Source organism: Peromyscus eremicus, unplaced genomic scaffold, assembly GCF_949786415.1.
Source record: "Peromyscus eremicus unplaced genomic scaffold, PerEre_H2_v1 PerEre#2#chr22_unloc_1, whole genome shotgun sequence".
Classification (NCBI taxonomy): Eukaryota; Metazoa; Chordata; class Mammalia; order Rodentia; family Cricetidae; genus Peromyscus; species Peromyscus eremicus.
In genome coordinates, this window is record NW_026734286.1 from 10,012,294 (window position 1) to 10,039,177 (window position 26,884).

Genomic DNA, 26,884 nt, shown 5'->3' on the forward strand with positions numbered 1-26,884 from the left:
CTCGCGCCTCCCCTCCTGGTCATGGGGGTTGCACCCCACACACCAGGCCTTTATTATTTCTCTCTGTTTTGAGATAGGGTCCCACTAGTTGCCCAGGCTAGCCCTGAAGGCCCTCTACAACATAGGCTGGCCTTGAACTCTCAATCCTCCAACCTCAGCCTCATGAGGTGATGGGCTTTCCGGCCTGGCTCAGGGAACAGAGCCCTGAGACCTGTTGTCGGCCACCCACCCACACCCTGGGCCCCAGCCAGCGTGCAGCTGGAGCCCGGGGCTGCCCGCAGAAAGGGTCAGAATGAGAGCACAGCTGGGTGATCCCATAAACTCCCGGGGATACACAGGCGCTTGGGAGACATATTAGTACTAATTAATTATTAATTGCAGATAATAGTAGGGCGGAACATCGTAACACTGGCTGGCCTTTAATGAGGGTTGCTGGCCCGGCGCCCCACGTGGCAGCCGCCCGGGTTTCACTCCTACTTACTGGCTGGTTCGGAGAAGCACGCTCAAAGAAAGGGGAAGCTGGCGAGGCCTCCGTGGTGACTCAGGGACGCAGGTGCTGCACACCCACACACACTAGCCCAGACCACGGGACCACCTCCTCCTCAGGACATTTTATTCCCTTTTTTTTTTTTTTCCTTCCCCCAGGCTGGCCTCAAACTCAGCTAACTGAGGACGACCTCTGAGTGCTGGATGCCGTCTCCTCTGGTTTGTGTGGAGCTCAGGCTCGAACCTGGGCTTCGTGTCCCACCTACTGCACTACAGCCAGAGCACCTTAATATGAAGGGTCTCATGCCATAGCCTGGTCTAGCCTTGGACCTCGGCTCCTGATGCTGGGGTGATGTATCTCCATGACCACACAGAGCCTTCCTCCGGGAGCACTTAGAGATACACAGCCTGGTTCTGAACCCCCAAATGAGACAGCTCCCTCCTTTGCCTACAAGCCTCTGTGCACCCAGCAATATATGTCAGAAGTGACCAAGGCCACTTCTTTGACCCCAGCACTCGGGAGGCAGAGGCAGGCAGTTCTCTTGAGTGCGAGGCCAGCCTGGTCTACGGAGCGAGTTCCAGGACAGCCAGGGCTATACAGAGAAACCCTGTCTCAAATAAGTAAATATATAGACTTCCATCCCAGCTCTAGCCAGTTGGAGGCAGGAGAATCTGGTTCTGGGCCACAGCACACGGGGCAGAGAGGGTGTCCCAGGCTCCTCTGGGGAGATGACCTGGCCTGGGCTGGGCCGCAGATAACAGGAGCTCACGGTCCTTGGCCTGAGGAGATTAAGAGACAGGAAGAGATAGGGATCAGTAGAAGCCTCCACAGGGTGGGCTTCCTGCCTGCCTCTCCCAGAGAAAGTCTACCTCAGGCTGGCATGTGATTCTCAGGGTTTGACCCAAACTTCACAGATGTAGCAACCTAGGCTCCGGGCCAGGCCACCGGCTGGAGGGCGGAACCCGGCAGAGACAACCTGGACTAACAGCTCTAAGTGGCTGTCTAACCGCTGGTTGGTCAGGCCTAGGGTGATTTCTGTTCCCGTCCTTTTCATTAACCAAGTCCCCGGCCACCCAGAGGCCTCGATTTGCTGACAAGGTCTCCTGTAACCCAGGTTGGCCTCAAACTCTCCCCAGGAATTCCTGATCCGCCTGCCTGGACCTCCCGTGTGCTGGGATGAAAGCCCATTTATTCAGGTGCTGGAGACAGAACCCAAGGCTTTATACAAGCTGGGACAACTCTCCATCTACTGAGCTACGGCCCTAACCTCGGCTTATTTTATTTTACAGCCAGAGTCTCATGTACCTCAGGCTGGCCTGTAACTCTCTCATAACCAAAACAGACCTTGAATTCCTGACCCCACATCAAATGCTGACAGGCAATGTGCTCAGCTTCCGGCAGCCTCTTGAGCCGACCCAGCAGCAATGGGCTGTTTCTGGGTTTCTGGCCCACTTGATTTCCCCTGCCCTGACTCTCTATCGCACCCCCTCCCCTGTGTCTCCCTAGTTGGAGAAGTCACCAGGAAACCGTGGGCCAGGGGCAGGTTGAAAACTGAGGGTCAGTGAGGGCATTGGGGAGCCATGGCAGGTTTGAGAGCAGGGCCTTCTGGGTCAGACAGGATCAAAGCTGGACCCCTCACCCCAGGATGCAGGATCTCCGGCCGTGAGAGACAATGCCACATAAAGAGCCCAACAGAGGGAGGGGAATGATTCCATCTAAACTCATGAATGGAAGGGATTTGTCCCCCTGGAAAGGCTTTGGAATCGGGCAAAGGTCAAAAAAGACCAGTTAAGAGGAAGGTTAGCAGGAAGGATTCATCCCCTGGCCCCTCCGGGGCAGGACACATGGACTGGGAGTCCAAACAGACCCTGACAGTCTTTGATGTCCTCGGGCGTCCAGCAGCCTTGGACGCCAAGCCCACGCTTCCATCCATCCACTGGGCATCGGATGTCCTGGTGGCTGGAGTCCAGCCTCAGGGTGTGGGGGCCAGCTTTGATGTAGTGGGGACCAGATCTGCTGACAGGCGGGGGGCGGGGGGGAGGGATTTCCAAGTCTGTGATAATGTTCTGAGATCTGAGGGTGGGCTGGAGAGGAAGGTCAGGTGTCAGGGCAAGTCAATAGGCCTCAGTTTCCCTCACTGTTCAATAGGGAAGAGAACCGTCTCTCGGGACAAAGAGTGCTGGGGCTTGGTCTGGCAACATGTGTCTTTAAATTTTAACTTCATTTATTTATTTATTTTATATATTTTTTTTTGAGACAGGGTCTCCCTTTGTAGCCCTGGCTGTCCTGGATCTCACTCCATGGACTGGGCTGGCCTGGAACTCAGAGAGATCCGCCTGCACCTGCCTCTGCCTCCCGAGTGCTGGGGTTGGTGTAGCACTGTTCCAGGCTTTGAGAACCCAGGGCCTATTGTTTGCAAGGCGAATGCCCCACCTCTGAGCTCTGTGAGACCTCACATTAAAGGTTTAAAGGTAGGGTGAGGCAGGAGGATTGCAAGTTTAATGGCAGCATGGTCTGTTGGGTGTTCTGCATGACATGGTTGGTCAAAGAAAGAGGGTCGCTCCGGAATGTAATTTTCGGCTCTCTGGCAGCAGGGAGGAAGGGTTTCTGTGGACTGAACCTGGAACCTATGTTCAGAAGCGTACTTGCTGAGTGTACACAAAGGTTGTGTTTGGGGTACAGTGAGTTCCTCATACCAAAGCACCTTTCATCTATTCTGTACGTTCCCTGAAGGAATTCATCCCAAGCCCTCAAACTTTAGTCCTGATGGTGTCCTGTTTGCAGCAGTACACCATCATTCAGGACCTCCAAGTGTGCCTGGGTAGTCTTGTGACCAAAGTCATGCAACAGATGGAAAACAACTCTGTAAAGTATCCATAGAAAACAACCACATGCCGGGCGGTGGTGGCGCACGCCTTTAATCCCAGCACTCGGGAGGCAGAGCCAGGTGGATCTCTGTGAGTTCGAGGCCAGCCTGGGCTACCAAGTGAGTCCCAGGAAAGGCGCAAAGCTACACAGAGAAACCCTGTCTCGAAAAACAAAACAAAACAAAACAAAACAAAAAAAAAAAAAAAAAAAAAAAAAGAAAACAACCACAGTTCTCCGCTATGAGTTCTTCAAAGTCTAGGTACTTTCAACAAACACTAATACATGCACTGTTACCCGCTACAGCGAGAAACAACTGTAACATTCTAAGGTTTACCTTAGATACAATGACTCTACTAGATTTCTACTACACCGGGCAATTTAGTGAGACCCTGAATCAAAAAAATAAATTTTTTTTTTTTTTTGAGCCAGGGTTTCTCTGTGTAGCCCTGACTGTCCTGGATCTCGCTCTGTAGACCAGGCTGGCCTCGAACTCACAGAGATCTGCCTGGCTCTGCCTCCGGAGTGCTGGGATTAAAGGTGTGCGCCACCACGCCCGGCTACCCAACCTTATCTTAAGGAGTCCCCTCTGACTGCTTCACCTCCCCGCAGGGGCTCAGGATCCTCCAGTCTGTGAGTTTGGGTGAGTCACTGACACCTGCCATCAAGGCCTGCAAGTGTGCGTATCTGTGTGGTCCCACATGGCGTAATCACCATGTGTCTAATGAGTCACCTACATTGTGATTAGTCCAATGTTACACCATCATAGGATTTGTGGTTCAGTTTACTGCAGTGTGGAAGGATGGAGCACAAGACGCCCCCCCCCCCAGTGCGGGCTGGAGAGATGGCTCAGAGGTTAAGAGCACCGACTGCTCTTCCAGAGGTCCTGAGTTCAATTCCCAGCACCCACATGGTGGCTCACAACCATCTGTAATGAGATCTGGCGCCCTCTTCTGTGTACATAATAAATAAATAAATCTTTAAAAAAAAAAAAAAAAGACCCCCAGTGCATGGTGGGTCACTGAATCCTCACTGGGGATTCTAGGCGGGGCTCCACCCTGACCACGCCCCCAGGCCCTCACTGGGGATTCTAGGCGGGGCTCCACCCTGACCAGGCCCCCAGCCCTTCACTGGGGATTCTAGGCGGGGCTCCACCCTGACCACGCCCCCAGCCCCTCACTGGGGGATTCTAGGCGGGGCTCCACCCTGACCACGCCCTCAGCCCTCCGTTTGACTACCAGGTACCAAACTGGAAGCTGTATGTGTTTTTTGCTTTTAAACCATTGAGCCATATCTTCAGGCCTTTCTGTCTTTTTAAAAAGAGTTTGACTTACTACTTTATGAGTATTTTTCCTGTATGTATGTCTGTGTACCATGTGCTTGCCTCATGCCCAGGAAGGTCAAAAGAGAGATACCCTGGGACTGGAATTACAGATGGTTTTTTAGCAGACAGCGGGTGCTGGGAATTGAACCCACGTCCTCTGCAAGAGAAACAGGCGCTCTCAACCACCGAGCCAACTCTCTCTTTGGCTGTGGAAGTTATGAAAGACTAGAGTGACAATCACCTTTGGCAACTGAGGTATTTTCTATTCAAATAATGGAGATCAAATACAAGTTCTTGGGGTCCTCCTCAAGCCCTTTGCCAGCTGAGTCATCTCACCAGCCACAGCTGTCCTTCAAAATGCCGTTTGTATGGTGATGCTCTCCGCCCAGCCTCTGTCCCAGGTCCAGGTGTCCGTTTAGAAGCCTCCAGCCTGTTAGCTGCGATGGTTCAATGTACCCCTTGTTCAGAGGGCAAAATCAAGGCTCCATGGGAAGGAAAATCAGCGACCCGGGGTCAGAGAATGCACAGACCACCTCCCAGTCCTCCGTGTACCACCTCCCAGTTCATCGTGTGTAAAGCATACGTTCACGTGTTTATTTTATTGTGTAGGGGGGACTGCGCATGTCAGCACACGGTGGGGCTCTGGGGCTCAGAGGACGACTTGCGGGAATGGGTTCTCGCTCTCCTCCCGCCCCCCTCTCATGTGCATTGGTGTTTTGCCTACACCATGTGTGCAAGGGTACGGGAACCCTGAACCTGGAGTCACAGACAGTTGTGAGCGGCCATGTGGGTGCTGGGAATTGAACTCGGGCCCTCTGGAAGAGCAGCCAGTGCTCTTAACCACTGAGCCATCTCTCCAGCTCATTTTATTTATTTATCTATTTATTCATTCATTCATTTATTTTTTCCCCAGTTCCACTTTCCACCTTGTGAGTCCAGAATTCATGCTGTCCACTAGATGGCAATCTCCTTCAAGTGCGGAGCCATCTCATCGGCCCATTTTTTTATTTTATTTTTTCAGTGTGGTAGGAGTAAGTACACCAGCGGTGGCGCACGCCTTTAATCCCAGCACTCGGGAGGCAGAGGCAGGCCGATCTCTGTGAGTTCGAGGCCAGCCTGGTCTACAGAGTGAGATCCAGGACAGGAACCAAAACTACACAGAGAAACCCTGTCTCAGGAAAAAAAAAGAGTAAGTACATCTTGCCCCACCGCAGGGGGCTGCCTCTTCGGAATTTAACTCCTTCCTCGGAAACTTACTGAGAACGTCCCCTCTACCGAGGACCCCGGTCCTCATCCTCTCCAGGTCCCGCGTCAGCATGGGGACTACTTGCCCTTTAAGGAGCTCCGCCCCATAGCGAGCAGCCAATCGCCTCCGATTGGTCCCGAGCGCGTCCAAGCGCAGCCGAACTTGACGCACCCGCCCGCAACCTGCCCGACGCACCTCCCACGCGGCTCCGCAGCTCCTCAGCCAATCACCGCCGGGCGCGCCGGGACTAATCTGCATGACCCCGCCCCTCGTGGAGTTCTTGGCCAATTGGAGCGCTGTGCTGGGCTTCATTAGCATATGGGCGGGGCTGCCGCGGGCGGCTTGGTTGGAGCGTCGCCGCATCCCAGGTCCCGGGAAAGTTTTCTCGGAGGTGAAAAGAGCCGGGAAGTCGGGGCCTGCGCGGGGCGGGGGCTGCGGGGCGCGGGGCGCGGCCTCCGGGACTCGATCTCGCAACAAAGGATCGCGGGGCCGCCCGCCCGAGGACCTCCCCGCCCCAGGATCCGCCTCCTCCTCCCCCGGGCGCCCCGGGCACCGTCCTGGGGTTCCCATCGGGGTGGCGGGCGGGACCCCCCTGACCTCTGCCGTCCTCCGTTCCAGGTCCCGCCCAGAGAGGCCATGTCCCACGGCCCCCGGCAGCCAGGCGGGGCCACCGCGTGAGTGCGCCTCTCCCAGCCTGTCCCCTCCCTGGGTACCCCTGGACGTGCGCCGTCCCCATCCTTGGGTACCCGTGCACATGCCATGTCTTCACCCCGGCTACCCCCTAGACACGCCCTCTCTGCACCCCCCGACCCCTGGACATACCTTGTCCCCACCCCCGGGTATGGAACTGGACATGCCCTGTCCCCACTCCCATGTAACTGGAAAAGCCCTATCCCAACTCAGGGTACTCCAGACATGCCTGTCCCCAGCCTCCCGTACCTCCGAGTAAGCCCTGTCGTTCCCTGGGTACCCTGTTTTGGGAACCGTGGTCTGGTGCTGTCCCTGCCCCTTAGCTGCCTTCCCCCCACTCCTGGGACCTCTGGCTATATCCTGCCACTCTTCGGGGATTTCTGACTCTAGGGTCTGTGCTCGCCCCGGAATTGCTAGGGCACCCTATGGTCTCCCTCACTACCTCATCCTGCTCCCAGGCTTCCCGACGGCCCCACACCCACCCCGTCCCCAGCTTGAAATCCTTGGACTGTTCCCACAGTGGCCTACGGTGACTCTCGGGTCCCCAAACGCTGGGTCCCCACTCCCCCCTTTCCCCGGGCTCACGTGCGCTTCCACACACTTCTGTGATCTCCAGCCCCCAGAGGTGAATGTGTGGGCATGAGGGAATGCTTCTGGCGTGGGGGGTGACCCTGGTCTCCCATGTCCCCAAGGCCTGCGGGAAGCAAGACTCCGGGCCAGCACGGGGCCTTCGTAGTGGCTGTCAAACAGGAGCGCAGCGAGGGCGCCCGTGCCGGAGAGAAGGGGTCCCAGGAGGAGGAGGTGAGTCACCACCTACGAGCCCCGCCCGGCCCGGCCACACCCCTCCCAGGTCCACACCGTAGAGAACCCTCCCACTGCCTAGCGAGAGGCCCCGCCCCGCCCTAGCCTGTCCCTGGCTTCAGTGCCACCCGGGCAGGCTCAGTCTTGCCCCAGGACCCCCTCTTTCGACTCTCCAGACTTCTGACCCTTGACCTGCAGCCCTGTCCCTGAGCTAGACCCCGCCCACACGGCCCAGGGCCATGGCCACACGGCCCAGGGCCCCTCCCAAGGACACAGTCCCTCCTACAGCCCGTGAAGAAGAGAGGCTGGCCGAAAGGCAAGAAGAGAAAGAAAGTTCTCCCCAATGGGCCCAAGGCCCCCGTCACCGGCTACGTTCGCTTTCTCAACGAGCGGCGGGAGCAGATTCGCACCCGCCACCCAGACCTGCCTTTTCCGGAGATCACCAAGATGCTGGGCGCCGAGTGGAGCAAGCTGCAGCCGGCAGAGAAGCAGGTGGGGACCGGGGGAGGTAGGGGAGGCAGACAAGAGGGTCCCCGGGGCTCACGGCCAGCAAGGCAAGCCCCGCAGGCGAGCTCGGGTCCGGAGAGAGACCTTGCCCCAGAGAACAAGAAGGAGAGTGAATGATGGACAAGGGTCTGCGTGTGCGTGTGCACAAATACACACCTGTACAAATCGCACAAATATCGCACACGAGCCACACACCAGCCAGCGCCTGTTGGGCATGGAGGTTCGGGGGTCAGAAAGGGTGAAGGAGAAAATGCCAGACATCAGTTAGGCCTGGAGAAGGCATATTCTCTAAGGGTCTGAGGGAAGGTGGGCGCTCCGGATGTTTAGTACGGGGGGAGGCGGGGTCCTGGCCCTGGCCAGCTGCCTTCCTTTGGGCTGGCCCTACTCTGTGGGTGCTGTCCCCCTCCCAGCGGTACCTGGACGAGGCGGAAAAGGAGAAACAGCAATACTTAAAGGAGCTGTGGGCGTACCAGCAGTCGGAGGCCTACAAGGTCTGCACAGAGAAGATCCAAGAAAACAAAATTAAAAAAGGTGCGTGGGCCCTGGGCCTTCCATGGGGTGCCAAGCACAAAAGTTTACCTAGTATCAAGACGGAGTCACCAGTGTGGACCCCGGCCTGGGAGGGGGCCAGGCCTACCTGAGAGGATGGGAGGGAGACTCCGTGCAGTCCTGGCTGACCCTCCTCTCTCTCCATCAGAGGACTCCGGCTCTGGGCTCATGAACACACTCCTGAATGGGCACAAGGTAAGGGTCTCTCTGGCCAGAAGGACTTGGGGGAGAAGACATGGATGTTTCAAGCTAGTTCAGAGGAGGAAGTGACCATGACCTTTTCTGGTCAAGATGTGCTTCCCAGTCAGAGGCAAGACCACTCTGGGCATACAGCAATCTTGGGATGGGGCGTGGCTTAGCGGTGAAATCGTGGCCCAGCATGCACAGGACCCCTGGCTCCACCACCACCATGCACACACATAATCAACCGAAGTTTTTTTCATTTAAGAGAGGGCCTCAGGTAGCCCAGGCTAGCCATGAACTCACTGTGTGGCTGAGGATGGCCTTGAACTCCCAATCTTTCTGCCTCTACTTTTCCAGTTCAGGATGACAGGCACAGTGTGCGTGCCAGAGCTTTGTGCTGGGCAAGCGCTCTATTCACTGAGCTTCAGCCCTTCTTGTGGTTGACTGTCGATGAGGTGGGCATGACGGCGCACGCCTAAGCTCCCAACATGTGCAAGCTTGTGGCAGGAGGGTGGTGGCAGGTTTGAGGCCAGCCTGGAAGTCAGAGCCGGGCGGTGGGGGCCACTCCTTTAATCCCAGCACTCAGGATGCAGAGGCAGGTGGATCTCTGTGAGTTCGAGGCCAGCCCGGTCTACAGAGTGAGTTCCAGGACAGCCAAGGCTACACAGAGAAACCCTGTCTCAAAAACAAACAAACCATAAACATGAAGGAAAAAAAGCAAATCACAGGAGTAAATCTGTGCACAGAGTGCTCGTCTGGTCTGTAGAAAGCCCTGGCTTCAGCCCAGTGTGGCTCAGGGTTCAGAGCACTGGCTATCCCTGCAGAGGACTGGGGTTCAATTCCGAGCACCCACATAGACATTCACAGCCCCCTGTAATTCCAGCTCTGGGGGAATCTGCCGCCCTCTTCTGGCCCCTGTGGGTACTGCATGCTCATGGCACACAGACACACACACACACACACAGACACACACACACACACACACACAAATCAAAACAAATAAAAGGCTGCACTGCCCCCGAGTGGCCCAGACCCCCTCCCAGTTCCAGAGACTTGGGTCCCCACCAAACTCATTGCCATGTCCCAGGGTGTGGACTGTGATGGCTTTTCCACATTCGATGTTCCCATCTTCACTGAAGAGTTTTTGGACCAAAACAAAGGTGAGGTTTTGGCAGGTGTTGGTGCCTTGTCAGGGATTGACGGGGACGGGGTCAGGGCCGGAGGGGGACGGGGTCCGGGCCGGAGGGGGACGGGGTCCGGGCTGGAGGGGGACGGGGTCAGGGCCGGAGGGGGACGGGGTCAGGCCCGGAGAGGAGATTGGGCCAGTGATAGGGATGGACGAGAATGGGGTCAAGATCGAGGCCAGGGATGGAGGGGGGAGTGGAGCCAGGATAGGGGGATGGAGGGGGATGGAGTCGGGGTGAGGCCAGGGATGGAGGGGGATGGAGTCAGGGTGAGGCCAGGGATGGAGGGGGATGGAGTCGGGGTGAGGCCAGGGATGGAGGGGGGTGGAGTCGGGGTGAGGCCAGGGATGGAGGGGGATGGAGCCGGGGTGAGGCCAGGGATGGAGGGGGATAGCGCCCTCCGGGACTGCGCGGCGGCCCCGGGACAGCCCTGGGCTCTGACTCCCGTCCGCAGCCCGCGAGGCGGAGTTGCGGCGCCTGCGGAAGATGAACGTGGCCTTCGAGGAGCAGAACGCGGTGCTGCAGCGCCACACGCAGAGCATGAGCAGCGCACGCGAGCGTCTGGAGCAGGAGCTGGCCTTGGAGGAGCGGCGCACGCTGGCGCTGCAGCAGCAACTGCAGGCCGTGAGGCAGGCGCTCACCGCCAGCTTCGCCTCCCTGCCGGTGCCCGGTGCGCGGCCCCGCCCACAGCCCGCCTTCTCCGAGGGCTCCGCGGTGCTGATTTCCCTGGCCCCGCCCCCGGCGCGCGGGCCAGCCCATCTGGCCTCGGGCCCCGCCCACAGCCCGCCGCCGAGGGCTCTGCCATGCTGATTTCCCTGGCCACGCCCATCTGGCCTCGGGCTCCGCCCACAGAACCCGCCTTCTTTGAGGGCTATGCCATGATGATTTCCCTGGCCCCGCCCCCAGCGCGCGGGCCCGCCCATCTGGCCTCGGGCTCCGCCGACAGGACCCGCCTTCCTAGTGTGCGGCCCGCCCCGTCCTTTCCCATCACACGCCCCGCCCCCTCCGCCCCGCCAATTCCCCGGCCCCGCTCAGCGCCCGGCCCCGCCCCTCACTGACCCGCTGACCCGCAGGCACCGGGGAGACGCCGACGCTCGGGACTCTGGACTTCTACATGGCGCGGCTGCACGGAGCCATCGAGCGTGACCCCGCGCAGCACGAGAGACTGATCGCGCGCGTCAAGGAGATCCTGGCGCGGGTGGCCAGGTGCGGGAGTGTGGCCGGGGCGGGGTGTGGCCGGGGCGGGATGGGGGTGGCCGGGGGCGGCCGGGGTGGGGACGGGGTGGAGTGTGGCTGGGGCGGGATGGGGGTGGCCAGGGGCGGTGTGGGCGGGGCGGGGCGGGGTGTGGGGGCGGGGCGGTGTGTGGCCGGGGCGGGGCGGGGCGGGTGTGTGGGCGGGGCGGGGCGGGGCGGGGCTGGTGTGTGGGCGGGGCGGGGCGGGGCGGGGCTGGTGTGGCCGGGGCGGGGCGGGGGAGACTCGGCTCTGCCTCGCGGCCTCCATCGCCCCTCCTGTCCCACAGCGAGCACCTGTGACAGGCCTCTGGGACCGGCAGACGCCCCTCCCCGCCCACCCAGGAGGAAGCTGGGATCCCCGACGGGCCGCGCCCGGTGCTGCACCCTGAGATCTCCAGACCTAACCCGCAGTGAAATCTCAGCGGCATCCCTTTAGCTTCGCCCTAGGCTCCAGGTTGCAGAGCCTGAGACCTGCCTGCCTCGCGGGGAGGGTCACCCAACAGCGGGAGAGGAGCAGGAGACACCCCACCCGGTGCAGAGCGCGACTCCAGGGCCCGGGGACCCACTGCGCAGGCGCGGGGTGCCATGGCACAGGGAGGCTGCGGTACAGCCCCCACCCCCAGCGCCTGCCTTCACTCAATCCGGACTTTTAAATAAATGTTCCATGAAAACAAGTGGGGTTTGCACTCAAGTTAATTCTTGTGGCTTGGGGGAGTGGGCCCGGCCCCTTCGCCGAGATTCTCCAGCTGCGGTGGCCCCGCCAGCCCTTCTGCCTCTGGCAGAGGGTCTCAGGTCCGTCACTGTCCTGTTATCAGGTGGGGAAACTGAGTCAGAGCTGGGCTGGGGTCTCCCATCGACCCGTCCGTCCCTCCTGAGGCCACTCAGTTCATCCAACCCAGTTTCCAAACCGGAAACAGCGCACTTCACAGGGTCCTCCAGCCGTCGGCTCCTGCCTTCAGAACATCCCCCAGAGCAAGCCCTGACCTCACCGGGTCTGCAGACTCCGCACCCGTCATCCACGTCTGGTCCACGGAGTCACCTGACCCGGACACTTCCGGTCACAGGGGTCACGCTGGCGTTTTATGCCTGGCTCACTCTCTGAGCACCGTGACACTGTGGGGCATGTTCTCTTCACGGCTGAGTAATACTCCAGCGTGTCCCTGGACTGTCCATGTGCCCCAGGCTGTGGTGAGTCACCCTGGGGAGGCCAGCCTGGGCCTGCTTCCTGTTTGACCACGCATTCAACTGTTCAGCTGTTGGAGGTCGCAGAGAACGTCTGAGATAACTCTGGCTCGTCTGGGAAGAGCCCTGCAGGGAGGGGCGCTCTTTAGTTAATGAGATAGTAAGAGTGTCTTTAGAAGCTTGCACAACTCAACACACATGCACTGCCAATGAATTGTGCCCCCCCCCCCAGTGTTCCAGCCCTCACCCCAGAACCGCCAGGCATGACCGTATTAGGAATTAGGGTGACGGTGGGTGTAATTAACTCCGATGAGGTCATGTTGGGGCAGAGCGGGCACTGTGCCAATAGTGTTCTTTCGAGAAAAGGAAAGTTGACACAGGCCTAGGACTCTGCTGTGTGACGGACAGAGGCGGAGACTGAACAACAGGCCAGGACAGACAGGGACTGCCAGAGTCGGGGAAGGCCTCCCTGAGCTTGGGAGGACGGGGGTACCGATGCCACACCTCCACTTAAGAACTGAGGTGGGCTGGGCGGTGGAGGCGCACGCCTTTAATTCCAGCACTCAGGAGGCAGAGGCAGGCGGATCTCTGTGAGTTCGAGGCCAGCCTGGTCTACAGAATGAGATCCAGGAAAGGCGCAAAGCTACACAGAAACCCTGTCTCAAAAAACAAACAAACAAACAAACAAAAGAATTGAAGTGGTGGGCTGGAGAGATGGCTCAGAGGTTAAGAGCATTGGCTGCTCTTCCAGATGTCCTGAGTTCAATTCCCAGCACCCACATGGTGGCTCACAACCATCTGTAATGAGATCTGGTGCCCTCTTCTGGCCTGCAGACATAAATGCAGACAGAACACTGTGTACATAATAAATAAATGTTTTTAAAAAAGAAATACTAGGGGCTGGAGAGATGGCTCAGTGGTTAAGAGCACTGGCTCTTCTTCCTGAGGTCCTGAGTTCAATTCCCAGCAACCACATGGTGGCTCACAACCATCTGTAATGAGATCTGGTGCCCTCTTCTGGCCTGCAGGTGTACACGCAGGCAGAAAAAAAAAAGAAATACTAAAGAACTTAGGTAATGGTGATGGTGCATGCCTTTAATCCCAGCGCTCCAGAGATAGAGCCAAGCGGATCTCTTTGTGTTTTCCAGGCCAGCCTGGTCTACAGAGTAAGTTCCAGGACAGCCAGGGCTACACAGAGAAACCCTGACTGGAAAAGCAAATAAACAAAAACAAAGAAAAAACTAATGAGCAAACAAAAGAACTGAAGGAGAATTAATTAGTTCTGAGTCTTGTTTTGTGACAAGGTCTCATGTAGCCCAGGCTAGCCTGGAATGCACTGTGTAGCCAAGGATGACCTTAAATTCCTGATCCTCCTGGCTCCACCTCCTCCGGTCTTGGGGTGTCCCCATGTCTAGACTGACTCTCTCCCTCTCCCTGCCTCCCTCCCTCCCTCCCTCTCCCTCCCCCCTCCTCTCTCCCTCCCTCCCTCCCTCCCTCCCACCTCCTGTGTGGCACTCTGTGGTGAGAACCTAGGAGACGCACACAGCCCCAGGTGTCTACCCCCCGCCCTGCACTCCATTTCACCTGGCTCAGGTCTATGCCATCACATTCCTGGGTCTCCATCCCAGATCTGGGGAGGTCGAGGCAGGAGGATCAGGTGGAGTTCCGGGTCATCCTTGGCTACATAGTGAGTTCCAGGCCAGTCTGCGCTACAATGAGACCCTGCCTCAAAAACAACACTTATTAGAGGAGAGATTCGGAGGTACGGGCAGCAGGTGGTCTTTGGGATAAACAGGTGAGCAAGAACTCACTGGAAGCTCCGGGGACAGAGTCCCAGGGGAGGTCGCAGCTTGTGCAAGGGCCCTGGGGCAGGGCAGGGAGGAAGGCAGCATGGCTGAGCAGAGGGAGGGACGCGGGAGTGGACAGGCAGGGCGGAGGGGGGGGGGGCGGAGGGGGCGGGGGCGGGGCTCCCCAGGACGCCAGGACCGCGCACAGCACCCGGAGCCGGGGGTGGGGGTGGGGGCCCCCCTTGTTGTTCGCGGGTCCCCGGGGAGCTGCGCGGCTGGTCCGGCGCGGTTTCACCTTCCCCCAGGCGGCTCGGATTCCCGGATCCGCTTACGCCCGGCTCAGCTGTCGCCGGGAGGGACAGCCAGGGCGGGAGGCGCGAGACGCGGCGGACCCCGCGCGCCATGGACAGCGCTGCGCCCCGCGAGCCCGGGGCCACCGAGCCCCCCGCCCGCGCGCGCCCGCGCCTGGTGTTCCGCACGCAGCTGGCGCACGGCAGCCCCACCGGCAGGATCGAGGGCTTCACCAACGTCCGCGAGCTCTACGCCAAGATCGCCGAGGCCTTCGGCATCGCGCCCACCGAGGTGAGGGCAGACCCCGGGCCCCACCCGGGACCCGTCTGCATGCCACGCGAAAAAACGGGCGAGACAGGGAGTGGGGTTCCCACATCCGCCGAGGACCCGACCCAGGCGTCAGGACGCCCTTGTGGCTGGTGGGTGGGAATCAATAGCTCAGTGGGTAGAGTGCTTGTGTGATAAATTAAAAACCCACTAAGTAGTGGGGTAACTCGGGAGGCAGAGGCAGGTGGATCTCTGTGAGTTCGAGGCCAGCCTGGGCTACAGAGTGAGATCCAGGACAGCCAGGGCTATAGGGTGAGACCTTGTCTCAGAAAAACAAAATTTAAAAAAAGGAAGAAGGAAGAACAAAAACAGAGAAATGTAATTAAATTCAAGAAATTAAAAGTGATGTTTTTTGAGACAGGGTCTCTAGTAGCCCAGGCTGACCCTCTAGTTTACCATGTAGCTGAGGATGACTGACCTTGAACTCCCAATCCTCCTGCCTCCACCTTCCCAGTGCTGTGGTGTGGTTACAGGCCTTACACCACTACACCTGGTTTATCCTGCACTCTACCCATCTACCCACGGAGCCACAAGCACCCTACCTACTGAGCTACAAGCACCCTACCTACTGAGCCACAAGCACTCTACCTACTGAGCCACAAGCACCCTACCTACTGAGCGGACCCCAGAGCACACAGTGGAGGCTGGGGAACAGCTTGGGGGGGTCAGTTCTCTCCTTCCACCACGTAGGTCGTGGAGATCAGCCATCTTGCCGGCTCCCATTCCTTTGTTTAATTAGGAGAAGCTCTCACTTTGTAGCCCAGGCTGGCCTGGAACTCGCCCTGTAACCCAAGCCGGCTTCTAGCTTGCAGCACCCCCTTGCCTCAGCTCCCCAGCTTCTGGGGTTACATTGGTGAACCAGGATGCTTAGACTTTTTTACTTGGGGGAAGTCTGAGACTGTCAGTCATCCTCCTGCCTCAGGCTCCTGAGTGCTGAGATGACAGACAGGCACCATGCCCACAGTCAGGCCTGGCCCCTTGTTCACAGGTGGGCAGTGGGGGCCTCAGCTGTCCCGCGTGGGGCACAGGTGCCGCTGGCCTCCAGGGGGCGCCCGCAGAGACCGTCCACCTCAACAGGGTGCGCACAGGGTGGGCCCCCCATGACTGATTCTGGGTCCCTCTCCTGTCCGGACAGATCCTGTTTTGCACCCTCAATAGTCACAAAGTGGACATGCAGAAGTTGCTGGGGGGACAGATCGGGCTGGAAGACTTCATCTTTGCGCACGTGCGTGGAGAGACCAAAGAGGTGGAGGTCACCAAAACGGAGGACGCTCTAGGACTGACCATCACAGACAACGGGGCGGGATACGCCTTCATCAAGGTACCCGTGTGTGTGTGTGTGTGTGTGTGTGTGTGTGTGTGTGTGCGCGCGCGCGCGTGTGCGTGCGCGCGCATGTGTGTGTGTGCGCGTGTGTGCGCGCGTGTGTGCGTGTGCGCGTATGTGGTGACCTGCCTAGGTGACTGATGGATCCAAGGCGACTCTGGGACCCCAGGGAGGACGGCCCCGGCGTCCCCACTAGTGACTGATTCCCCACAGAGAATCAAGGAAGGCAGCATCATCAACAGGATCGAGGCAGTGTGTGTGGGGGACAGCATCGAGGCCATCAACGACCACTCCATCGTGGGCTGCCGACACTACGAGGTGGCCAAGATGCTGCGCGAGCTGCCCAAGTCCCAGCCCTTCACGCTGCGCCTGGTGCAGCCGCGGAGAGCCTTCGGTGAGGACGCTGGTCCGGCGTGCTCCCGGGACCGGCAGCGAGAGGCAGGAAGTGGTTTCCTGAGACAGTCTCATAGCCCAGGCTACCCTCAAACTCAATCATCCGTAGCCAAGGATGACCCCGAACGCCCTCATCCTGGCCTGGCTTGCGATGACTTCAGTCAGCGTGCCAGGGATGCTCAGATCAGAGGAGGGTGGCTTCCGGGAGAGCCTCTCAGACTTGGCGACGCGAGCACTGTTCTGCGCTGCTGTCTGTGCAGGGTCCCAGGCCCTTCAGGGTGCTGAGCAGCGGCCTCGCTCCTTGTCAGGAGCGCCGCACGGGGGACAGCCACCGAAAAAGACTAACACACACTGGGGATTCTGGGCGGGACTCCACCCCGGCCACGCCCCAGCCCCTCTCTGGGGATTCTGGGCGGGACTCCACCCCGGCCACGCCCCAGCCCCTCTCTGGGGATTCTGGGCGGGGCTCCCTGACCACGCCCCCAGCCCCTCTCTGGGGGATTCTAGGCGGGGCTCCACCCTGACCACGCCCCCAGCCCCTCACTGGGGGTTCTAGGCGGGGCTCTACCCTGACCACGCCCCCAGTCCATCACTGGGGATTCTGGGCGGGGCTCCACCCTGACCACGCCCCCAGCCCCTCACTGGGGGATTCTAGGCGGGGCTCCACCCCTGACCACGCCCCCAGCCCCTAATCCTTGCACAGCCCTAAGGAGACTGAGGCAGGCAAACCCTGAGTTCGAGGTCGGCCTGGGCTATAGAGCAAAGACCCTGTTTGCAAAAGAGAACATGAAAAATAATCCACACAAAGCAGAACGCGCCTGTCTCTGCTTTGTCCCCTCCAGATATGATTGGCCAGAGGAGCAGGAGCAGCAAGTGTCCCGTGGAAGCCAAAGTGAGCAGCGGGAGGGAGACGCTGCGTCTGCGCGCTGGGGGCGCTGCCACCGTGGAGGAAGCGGTGAGTGAGTTCGGGGCCCACGAAGAGTCACAAACCTGGAGCCCAGAGTGCTGATGGTGGCCTAGGACTGTCGTCCCAGAACCCGGGAGGGTGAGGCAGGAGGATGGCCATCCTGAGCTTCAGAGCAGGACCCTGTGTCAGAAGGATAGAGACCCTGTTCTCAGAGCCTCAGTTTCTGGTGCGGGTGCGGGCTGGAGGATGGGACAGCAGGAACGGCTCCGGGTTCCAGGGTTCCAGGGTTCCAGGGTTCCAGGGTGCCTCCTGCTCCTGACTCAATTATAAACTGAGCTTATTGCGTCATTACGTCTTGCTGTGGTGTGTGTACGTGCGTGTGGAGGGCAGAGGGCGCTTGGGGATCCAGTTCTCCCCTCCTCCTTTACGGGGGTCCTGGGGGCTGAACCGAGGTCCTAGAGAGTTGTCGTTCTGTGAATTAACTGCACTAGAGAGTGGGTGTCCTTGTGTTTCCACACGTGTGTCATTACCCCTCATCCCCTCACCGCCTCCCCTCCACCCACACCTCCTCCTCTGCTCTCCTCTCTTTAATGACTCACGATTTGCTTCAGGGGCCCCAGAGCTGCCCCCGCTGAAGAAAGTGTCGCCCTCCCTGTTAGCTGTCTATCACTCCTGGGGGCGGGCACCCAGCCCCTCCCCGTCACCTGTCTATCATTCCTGGGGGCGGGTCACCCAGCCCCTCCCTCTCACCTGTCTATCACTCCTGGGGGCGGGCACCCATCCCCTCCCCATCCCCTGTCTATCACTCCTGGGGGCGGGCACCCAGCCCCTCCCCATCACCTGTCTATCACTCCTGGGGGCGGGGTCTTGTAGCCCCTGCCCCATCACCTGTCTATCACTCCTGGGGGCGGGCCCTCCCTCCCCATCACTCCTGGGGGCGGGCCCTCCCCTCCCCTCCCCTCCCCTCCCCTCCCCTCCCCTCCCCTCCCCTCCCCTCCCCTCCCCTCCCCTCCCCATCACCTGTCTATCACTCCTGGGGGCAGGTCGCCCAGCCCCTCCCCCTCACCTGTCTATCACTCCTGGGGGCGGGCACCCAGCCCCTCCCCCTCACCTGTCTATCATTCCTGGGGGCGGGTCGCCCAGCCCCTCCCCATCACCTGTCTATCACTCCTGGGGGCGGGCACCCAGCCCCTCCCTCTCACCTGTCTATCACTCCTGGGGGCGGGCACCCAGCCCCTCCCCATCCCCTGTCTATCACTCCTGGGGGCGGGCACCCAGCCCCTCCCCATCACCTGTCTATCACTCCTGGGGGCGGGGTCTTGTAGCCCCTGCCCCATCACCTGTCTATCACTCCTGGGGGCGGGCCCTCCCTCCCCATCACTCCTGGGGGCGGGCCCTCCCCTCCCCTCCCCTCCCCTCCCCTCCCCTCCCCTCCCCTCCCCTCCCCATCACCTGTCTATCACTCCTGGGGGCAGGTCGCCCAGCCCCTCCCCCTCACCTGTCTATCACTCCTGGGGGCGGGCACCCAGCCCCTCCCCCTCACCTGTCTATCATTCCTGGGGGCGGGTCGCCCAGCCCCTCCCCATCACCTGTCTATCACTCCTGGGGGCGGGCACCCAGCCCCTCCCCGTCACCTGTCTATCACTCCTGGGGGCGGGTCGCCCAGCCCCTCCCCATCACCTGTCTATCACTCCTAGGGGCGGGGTCCCGCAGCCCCTCCCCGTCACCTGTCTATCACTCCTGGGGGCGGGCACCCAGCCCCTGCCCATCCCCTGTCTATCACTCCTGGGGGCGGGTCGCCCAGCCCCTCCCCCTCACCTGTCTATCACTCCTGGGGGCGGGCACCCAGCCCCTCCCCGTCACCTGTCTATCATTCCTGGGGGCGGGTCGCCCAGCCCCTGCCCATCACCTGTCTATCACTCCTGGGGGCGGGCACCCAGCCCCTGCCCATCACCTGTCTATCACTCCTGGGGGCGGGCACCCAGCCCCTCCCCCTCACCTGTCTATCACTCCTGGGGGCGGGGCCTGCCGCCCGCCACTCACCGGGCCGCTCACCTGTCCGCAGCCCAGCGACGTGGAGGCGGCGGCGGCGCGCAGGGTGGACGACCTGCTGGAGAGCTACATGGGCATCCGGGACCCCGAGCTGGGTAAGCGGCGCGGGTAAGCGCGGGGTCCCCGGGGCGGGCGGGGCGGGCGCGCACGCGCGAGCTCACCCGGGCGCCCGTCCATCCCGCCCCTCCGGGCGTCCGTGCGTCTGTCTGCTCCCGCAGCGGCCGCCGTGGTGGAGACTGCGCGCAGCTCGGCGGGAGCCCAGGCCTTCGCGCGCGGGCTGGACGCGGTCCTGGGCGAGTTCGCCTTCCCGGACGAGTTCGTGGTGGAGGTGTGGGCGGCCATCGGCGAGGCCCGGGACGCCTGTGGCTAGCGTGCGCGGGGGTGCGCAGCCCCGGGCCCAGCCCCCTGCCGCAGCGCCGCTCCAGAACCCAGGACAGCCCCGAGACCCGGCCTGGCCCTAGAACCCGGCCCAGGTCTGGGACCCAGGCCCACCCCAAGGCCCAGCCCGGCTCTAGAACCAGACCCAGTTCCGTAACCCAGGTCAGGTCCGAGGCCCAGCTGGAATCCCAGCCGGACTCTGGAACCCAGTTCAAGCCCGGGGCCGGGGCCAGCTCTAGAACCGAGCCCAGTTCTGTAGCCCAGGCCCACCCTGAGGCCCAGCCCAGTTCTGCAACCCAAGTCAGCTCTGAGGTCCAGCCAGACTCCCAGCCCGGTTCTGGAACCCAGGTCGTCTCTGAGATCCAGACAGACTGTAGAACCCAGTCTAGTCCTGGGACGCGGCCTGGTCCTAGAACCCAAGGCAACCCTGAATTTCAGGTTGGCTCTAGAACACAGGGCAGCCCTGAGGCCGAGCCCTGCTCTAGAACCCACCCTGAATCTGCACTACAGCCTAGGCCTAGAACCCAGGCTGGCTCTGAGGCTAGACCCAGTTCTAGAGCCCAGGGTAGTTTGGAAGCCCGCGCCAGGCCGGAGACCAAGCCCAGACCTAGAACCCAGGGCAGCTCTCAGGTCAAAGTCTGTTCTGAGACCAAGCCCGCTTCTAGAACACACGCAGGCTGTGAGGGTGAGCTTGGTTCTAGAACTCAGACCCACCCAGAGGGGAAGCCTGGCTCTGGAGCCCAGCTGAGGTCCAGCCCCAGTGCTGGAGCCCAGGTCATGGCTGACCCTCAGCCGGCCTCCAGAGTCCAGCCAGGTCCTGGCCCGCAGCCCCACTCCAGAACCCAGACGAACGTCAAGGCGCAGCTAGGCCCAGAGCTCCATCCCAGCTCTGAAACAGTCACCCCCAGGGCCCAGCCCTCTCCAGACCTTTGGAGTGGCTCTGGGGGACCAGCTGGCGGACCCCAGGCCAGGTCTGTCGTACCTCCGTCCCAAGCAGGCCACGCTGCCGCAGGCTCCAGACTCCGACCCCAGCCCTGCCCCCCAGCCCTGCCCCCCAGCGCCTCCCGGGACCCTGCACCCCAAGCCGGCTTCAGTGCTGAGCCTGACTCTGAGGCCCAGCCGAGGGCCGGAAGCCGGCCTGCTGTGGCTCCGGGGCCCCGCTCCCAAACGCCCTCCACTTCCGAAGCGAGGCCCAGAAGAAGGCATGCAGGCTCCGGGACACAGTCTGACTCGGGGACCCAGACAGACTTCCAGGCCTGGCCCAGCTCCGGAGCCCACGCGGGTCAAGCCGGGCATCCAGGGTCTGAGCCACGGCCACCGGCCGAGAAGGAGCCGGGCTCCAGATCCCCGACTCGTTCTGAGGGCAGACCGGGTGAGGGCTCCCGCGAGCAGCACCTGATGCCGGCTGGCGCCAGCTGTGACCCCCAGCTCGACACAGGACGGCGGCTGGGCTCCGGAGCCCACTTGGTCTCTAGAACCCAGTTCGTTCCTCAGGCTCCGGCACGCGCCGAAGCCCAGGCGAGCACCGCCAGAGCCCAGCCAGGCCCGGAAGGCTGCCTCCTCAGCTCTAGAGACAGAGACGACCGCCACCCACAGACCCCGGGCCTCGAGCCTAGAACGCAGCCTGGGCCCCCCGGACCTCGGTCTCCGAGCCCGCCACCCCCAAGAGCCTCCACCCCAGCTCTGAGCAAGTTCCCTGGGCCTGGGCCTCACGATGGAAGCCGGGCCACAGCCTGCCCCAGGCCAGGTCCCCCAGCCTCCCACCTGGGCCCCAGGCCACAAGTCCCCGCCACCCCCCAGAAGCCAGCCCTTTCCCCCAAGCCCCAGCTGGGACCCCAGAAGTCCGTGCCCCCCACCATACGGGTCACTCCTGGCCCCTTGCCCCACCAGGGGTAGCTGTCTTGTCCCCCGGGCTCTGGCGACTATTGCCGCCACTGGCCTGGTGACCTCGTCCCAGCAGGAGGGCAAGATGGTGGAAACTGAGGCTTGGGTTTCAGGAGCCTGGCTGGGAACCCCGAGTGAGACGATCCGGCCCCGGGGACCTCGGCAGTGAATAAAGGAGCCTTGAGTTCCCACAGCCCTCACTTTGAGTGGTTTGAGCTGCGGGGCAGGGGGCGAACGGGTCCACGGATGCTAAGCTGAGCGCCTGCTGTATACCTCGGACGCTCCATCGACCGACCGGCTGGTCAGCCATTTATTGAGCGAGTGCCTTGGGCAGCCGTGGGGGAGGGAGGCTCGTAAACACCGGGGTAAACACCGGGAGGTTGGAGACTCCAGACTTGGCTTGGGGACCGACGGAGGCCTCCGACACCCAAGGTCGGGGACGCCCGCTCTGGGCCCCGGGTCTCAGCTGGTTCCCTGGACCCTCAGGTTGACCTGGGAGTTAACCCCAGCTTCCCATGTGACCTCTCACCTGTGACCCAAGCACCCCCTGGACTGGGAGGAGTCTGGGCGTTCAGGGAGGACGTCCCTAGCGGTTCAGAGGAGTCAACCCTGTGTCGATGGCTCCCTCCTTTAGTCCACAAAGCACCCGGGCTCCTGGGATGGGACACGGGCCTGTGGCAGTCACCCAGGGCTTGAGGTTTGGGCGGCACTGTCCTTCAGGGCCCACTGGGTGAGGCCTGGGCTGGGGGTGGGTGCAGGGACAGAGCCCGGTGCCGGGAACTGAGCCGCGGGTGCAGGCGTCGGAGCACCGACCGGCGAAACAGGATGTAGACCCAGGGGTCCAAGATCTGGTTCCACGTGGCCACACGCAGGTAAATGAGCAGCTGGTGTTCCGTGGCCCGCGACAGCTGCCCGGAGGGGCTCATGACAGGTGGTGTCTGCAGCAAGGTCTGTGCGATGAAGACCTGCAGGAGCAGAGGGTTGTGCTGTGTGACCTTGGGGGAGTGGGACAACCTCTCTGAGCTGCTGCTGCTGCTGCTGCTGCTGCTGGGCCCAGGAAGGGGTACAGGCTTTTGGCTCATGCCCTAGCTGGACTGAGGTAGAGAAAGTAAACTTGGGGATCAAGGCAGCAATCCGCCCCGAGCCAGGCTCTAGCCTTCTTTTGTTCACTTTTCGAGACAAGGGTCTCACGATGTAGCCCAGGCTGGCCTTGAACTCACTCTGTAGCCCAGGCTGGCCTTGAACTCGGAGATCCACCTGCCTCAGCCTCCCGAGGGCTGGGATTAAAGGCCTGTGCCTCCACGTTTTATTTTTGGACAGAGTCTGGCCCAGTTGCCCAGGCTGGCCTGAGTCTGAGTCCTGAGTGCCTGGGCCACACGCAAGCTCTCCAGGCTTGTGTTGGGGAAGTTTGTATTCAGTCGGCACATAATAAATGTCTGCTGAAGGAAGAGAGAGAGGAGGAGGAGGAGGAGGAGGAGGAGGAGAGAAGAAAGGAAGGCCTTGTGCCCACGTTAAACAGTCCTCCGGGCCGCCGGGCCCCCCATGCTATCTAGGATGCTTTCCCCAGCATTTTCCGTGCATCCTTCGAAGTCCTGCTCCGGAAGGCCCCGACCTAGAAACATTTCCCCGTGACCCTCTGCAGCTCCTAGAAGCCCGGAGGCTGTGGCCCGAGGCCCGAGGCCTCCCTCCCGCCGTGGCCCCTGTGGCCGTGGCCCCCGTGGCCGTGGGGAGGGGGAGCTCTGGCGCGGACACTCACCAGCAGCGGCATCCAGCACACGGTGGCCACCACCATGATGCCCACCAGCTGCACCATCATCTCCACCTCGCAGTCCCGCGGGCGCTGGCGCGCGGCCTCGCGGCCGTGGTAGACGTGGCAGAGCGTGGCCACGCTCACGGTGTTGAGCAGGAAGGACAGACCCACGGACACGCTGCCCAGCAGCGCGAACAGCAGGCCGAAGGCCACGTCGCCGCGCCGCGGCCCGAGCGTCAGGAAGCACCAGGAGCCGGGGTACTGCACGGTGTAGCGGCCGAGCCCCAGCAGCGGCAGCAGCCCCAGCGCCAGGGCCACCAGCCACACCAGCGCCACCGTGGCCCAGGCGCGGCGCCACGTGGCCGACGGGCGCCAGAAGGGCCGCGTGATGCCCACGTAGCGCTCCGAGGCCATGGCGGCGCCCAGGAGCAGCGGGCACAGCCCGAAGAACACCATGGCCACCCCCATGAAGTGGCAGAGGCGGCAGCCGGGGTCGGCGGCCTGCCAGGCGAAGAGCGCCGCGTGCTGCGACACCACGATGGCCCCGGTGACCAGCAGCCCCAGGAAGTCGGTGAGGACCAGGCCGCACAGCAGGGTGAGGAAGGACGAGCGCGGCGCCGGCGCCCCGGCCAGCACGCTCAGGGCCAGCAGGTTGGACCCCAGGCCCAGCACGCAGAAGGACGCGGCGAACCAGGGCGAGGCGATCAGGTGCCGCTCCTGCAGCGTGATGTTCATCGGCCGGAAGCAGGGCCCCGGGGCGCTGCCGTTGGCCCACATGGCGCCCGAGCCCGCGGCGATGGGGGGGTCACCACCCCATCGGGCTCACCTGCAGAGACAACGAGGGCTTGTCACTGGGGCCGATGGCCTGTGGTGAACTCCTATGCAGCCCTCCATGCCCCAGGAGCAAATACCCTTTCTTAAGTCTACACCCTGAGTAGGGGGGACGCCCTGCAGCCCTGGGTTTGAGTTCTGGTCTCTGCATTCACACGGTGGCCTCGGCTTCCCCACCCGTCACCCCTCCACCGCTCCGGCCTGGTTTGGTACCTGTCCTGACGCCCGCTCACTGGACCGGCCCTCACCGGTCCCCTCTCCTTCTCACGTCACTTTTAAAATAAGAAACGAACCCAGAAGTTCTTGTTCCATTTCGGGAACAAAAAAAAAAACCCAGAGCCCGACAGGGACACATCCCCGGGGACCACTCCTGCGAGGAGGGACGCAGGGACGCAGGGGCCCCGTTGGGTCACATCACAGGACCGAGGCTGTCGAAACGGGAGACTGTTCAACAGTCAGATCCCTGGCAGCACCGGGGAGCCTGAGGCAGGAGGATGGCTGTGAGTTTCAGCTACACAGAGAGATTAAAACCAAACCAAACCAAGACCGGAGACAGGTGGGCAGTGCCTAATGTCACAGCGTTCCTGCGCAGCCCGGGCTGGGAAGCAGCTCACAGTGGTCCTCCTGCCTCAGATTTCTGGTGTGATCCATGTTTGGCCTGTTCATTTCTTTTACGTTATTCACTTACACATGGGGTGAGTGAGCAAGGCGCACAGCCCGCCCGCCCAGGGCACGCGGAGGCCAGAGGGCAGCCGGCCGGACCCGGTTCTCTCCTCTTACCATGTGGGCCTCGGGGGCTGGACTCAAGTCCTCCAGCTGGGCCGCAGTTACCCTCACCCCCCCCCACCCCCCGAGCCGCAGCGCCAGCCCCGGCGCCCTCTCTCCTCCCTCCCCGCTCCGGCCCGTCCCCTCCCACGGAGCTCTAGGGTTTTAACGTTGGTCATTCAGGGTTCCGGATGCGCCTGTCCTTGATCCCGCGTCCCCGCGGAGACTGCTTCCCCTCCAGTTAAGCCAGCGGATGCTGAGAACAGTGATCTCTGCTCCTGGCACACACTAGGTGCTCAATTCATGCAGCCCAGAATGCGTCAGTGGGCATGAACAGCTCCCCTGCCCCACCGCCCCAGACCACCGACGGCGTGGGCCTTCCTGGGCCTGCACCATCCGGAGGAGAAACTGAGGCTCAGCGGGATGGAGGAGGGGGACAGGCTGGTGTCCGTGGCCGCCCCTTGACGGCGTCGCCCTGGCTCTGAGGCACTGGGCACATACTTGAGCGTCTGTGCTAGGTCCCCTGGGACCCCGGCGCGCTCCCCCAGCGGCCGCCCCTCCTCTGTCACGGTCCCAGTCTTTGGCCCAGCCTCGCACTGGGTCCCCACGGCCACCAAGGATGGACGACGGTTTCCAGTCTCCCCGTCACTTGCTCCCTCCCCTGGGGTTCAGGTGATGATGGCTGGCTCAGGTGGCCAGGCCAGACCCCAGGCCGGGCCTGGCAGCCTCCCATGCTGGCCAGCAGCCCGGGCTGTGTGGTCCGGGGAGATGGCTCAGCGTCTGTGCCTCATCAGATCCCACAGCCTCAGGGCAGGAGCTCTGGGCCTGGAGCGTTGCTGTTGTCGGCCTGACTCTAGTGTAGACTGGGCTAGCCTGGAACTCACGGAGATCCAGGAGATCCATGCCTCCAGCTCCTGCTGGGATGGCAGGCACAGGCCGCAGCACCTGGGTTAGGGTTCTAGAATTCTCCTGAGCTCCCACCCCGACCCCCAGTGTGCTGGGGATCCTAGAATCCTCCGGTCCCGAGTCCTGGGGTGTGGGGTAGCTCTGCGCTCCTAAGCTCTGTCCCTGCTTTTGGGGGGGCGGGCAGCAGTGTTCTGTCAGCGATGGGGCCTCGCCCTTGTTACGTGTGTGCCCTGGGGCTCTGGTCCCTGTTCCTTGAGGCCCAGGCACCGGTGGCTGCGTTCCAGCCTCGAGGAATGTGGTGTGTGGCGGGCCCTGAGCGCCAGGCCCCTCCTCCTCCTCCTCCTCCTCCTCCTCCCCCTCCGCTCAGCTCATCCATCCCCCTAGGCCTTCTCCACGGGGCCCCAGGGCAGCCTGGGCCCTCCACCTCCACCGCCACCGTGGGCAGCCTTAGTTTCCCCGGTACAAAGAAGTTGCACCCCTGTGGGTTTCGGCTTACACCTGGTGTCCAGAGCCCCTGAGGCAGCGTCTGGACCCCATCTGCTCCCAGAGAGGGCTCTGCCAGCACCCCAGACACCTGGTGTGGATGCCCACACCCTCACAGACCCTCAGGGCTCACCACAGGCTGTTCCTCTCCCTCCCACAGGGCCGGGCCACTTCCTGTTTGTGCTGAAGCCCCGGGGTGCAGGTATTATCCCTGACGTGGGGCCTGACGGAGGCTCCGTCTGGGCCTCAGTTTCCTGGTGTGGTCAATGGAGATGAGGCCTGAGCTGTGAGCTGAGTCTATGCATGTCCCCGCGTGTGTGCACACACACACATGCACACACGCACACACACACACACACACACGCTCACACGCACACGCGCACACACACACACACACACACGCTCACACGCACACGCAAACACACACACACGCGCGCGCGCGCGGCACGCACGCGCACACACGCACACGCACACGCACACACACCCCGAGTCACCCCAGCTCCATCCCACCTGAGCATCTTGAACCGGCCCGGTCCAGACACAGGGAACCAGGAT

General features: G+C 61.7%; 3 protein-coding genes across 3 annotated transcripts; 2 read left to right on the forward strand and 1 right to left on the reverse strand.

Annotated features, from left to right (window-relative positions):
- The first annotated feature begins 6,240 nt into the window (after window positions 1-6,240).
- On the forward strand, window positions 6,241-11,743 carry Hmg20b (high mobility group 20B). Its single transcript, XM_059251896.1, has 10 exons — window positions 6,241-6,313; window positions 6,541-6,596; window positions 7,305-7,413; window positions 7,702-7,905; window positions 8,331-8,451; window positions 8,618-8,664; window positions 9,740-9,812; window positions 10,291-10,506; window positions 10,910-11,042; window positions 11,357-11,743. The coding sequence occupies exons 2-10, from the start codon at window positions 6,559-6,561 to the stop codon at window positions 11,367-11,369; spliced, it is 954 nt and encodes a 317-aa protein (XP_059107879.1). The 5' UTR covers window positions 6,241-6,313; window positions 6,541-6,558; the 3' UTR covers window positions 11,370-11,743.
- A 2,697-nt stretch (window positions 11,744-14,440) lies between these two features.
- Gipc3 (GIPC PDZ domain containing family member 3) lies at window positions 14,441-19,702 on the forward strand. Its single transcript, XM_059252051.1, has 6 exons — window positions 14,441-14,620; window positions 15,792-15,977; window positions 16,194-16,374; window positions 17,216-17,328; window positions 19,346-19,427; window positions 19,551-19,702. The coding sequence occupies exons 1-6, from the start codon at window positions 14,441-14,443 to the stop codon at window positions 19,700-19,702; spliced, it is 894 nt and encodes a 297-aa protein (XP_059108034.1).
- A 2,480-nt stretch (window positions 19,703-22,182) lies between these two features.
- Tbxa2r (thromboxane A2 receptor) lies at window positions 22,183-24,160 on the reverse strand. The gene is made up of 2 exons (XM_059252043.1): window positions 23,351-24,160; window positions 22,183-22,559 (listed from the first exon to the last, which is right to left on the reverse strand). Exons 1-2 carry the CDS (start codon window positions 24,119-24,121, stop codon window positions 22,311-22,313), a joined length of 1,020 nt encoding a protein of 339 aa, XP_059108026.1. The 5' UTR covers window positions 24,122-24,160; the 3' UTR covers window positions 22,183-22,310.
- Window positions 24,161-26,884: the final 2,724 nt, after the last annotated feature.

Bases quoted from the DNA above. Each gene is read 5' to 3' on its own strand.
- Hmg20b (XM_059251896.1), top strand. From the start codon at position 6,559: ATGTCCCACGGCCCCCGGCAGCCAGGCGGGGCCACCGC. The intron at 7,906-8,330 runs GTGGGGACCGGG...TCCCCCTCCCAG, and splicing joins TGCAGCCGGCAGAGAAGCAG to CGGTACCTGGACGAGGCGGA. The intron at 8,665-9,739 runs GTAAGGGTCTCT...GCCATGTCCCAG, and splicing joins CACTCCTGAATGGGCACAAG to GGTGTGGACTGTGATGGCTT.
- Gipc3 (XM_059252051.1), top strand. From the start codon at position 14,441: ATGGACAGCGCTGCGCCCCGCGAGCCCGGGGCCACCGAGCCCCCCGCC. The intron at 15,978-16,193 runs GTACCCGTGTGT...GATTCCCCACAG, and splicing joins CGGGATACGCCTTCATCAAG to AGAATCAAGGAAGGCAGCAT. The intron at 19,428-19,550 runs GTAAGCGGCGCG...CTGCTCCCGCAG, and splicing joins CATCCGGGACCCCGAGCTGG to CGGCCGCCGTGGTGGAGACT.
- Tbxa2r (XM_059252043.1), bottom strand. From the start codon at position 24,121: ATGTGGGCCAACGGCAGCGCCCCGGGGCCCTGCTTCCGGCCGATGAAC. The intron at 22,560-23,350 runs GTGAGTGTCCGC...CTGCTCCTGCAG, and splicing joins TGTGCTGGATGCCGCTGCTG to GTCTTCATCGCACAGACCTT.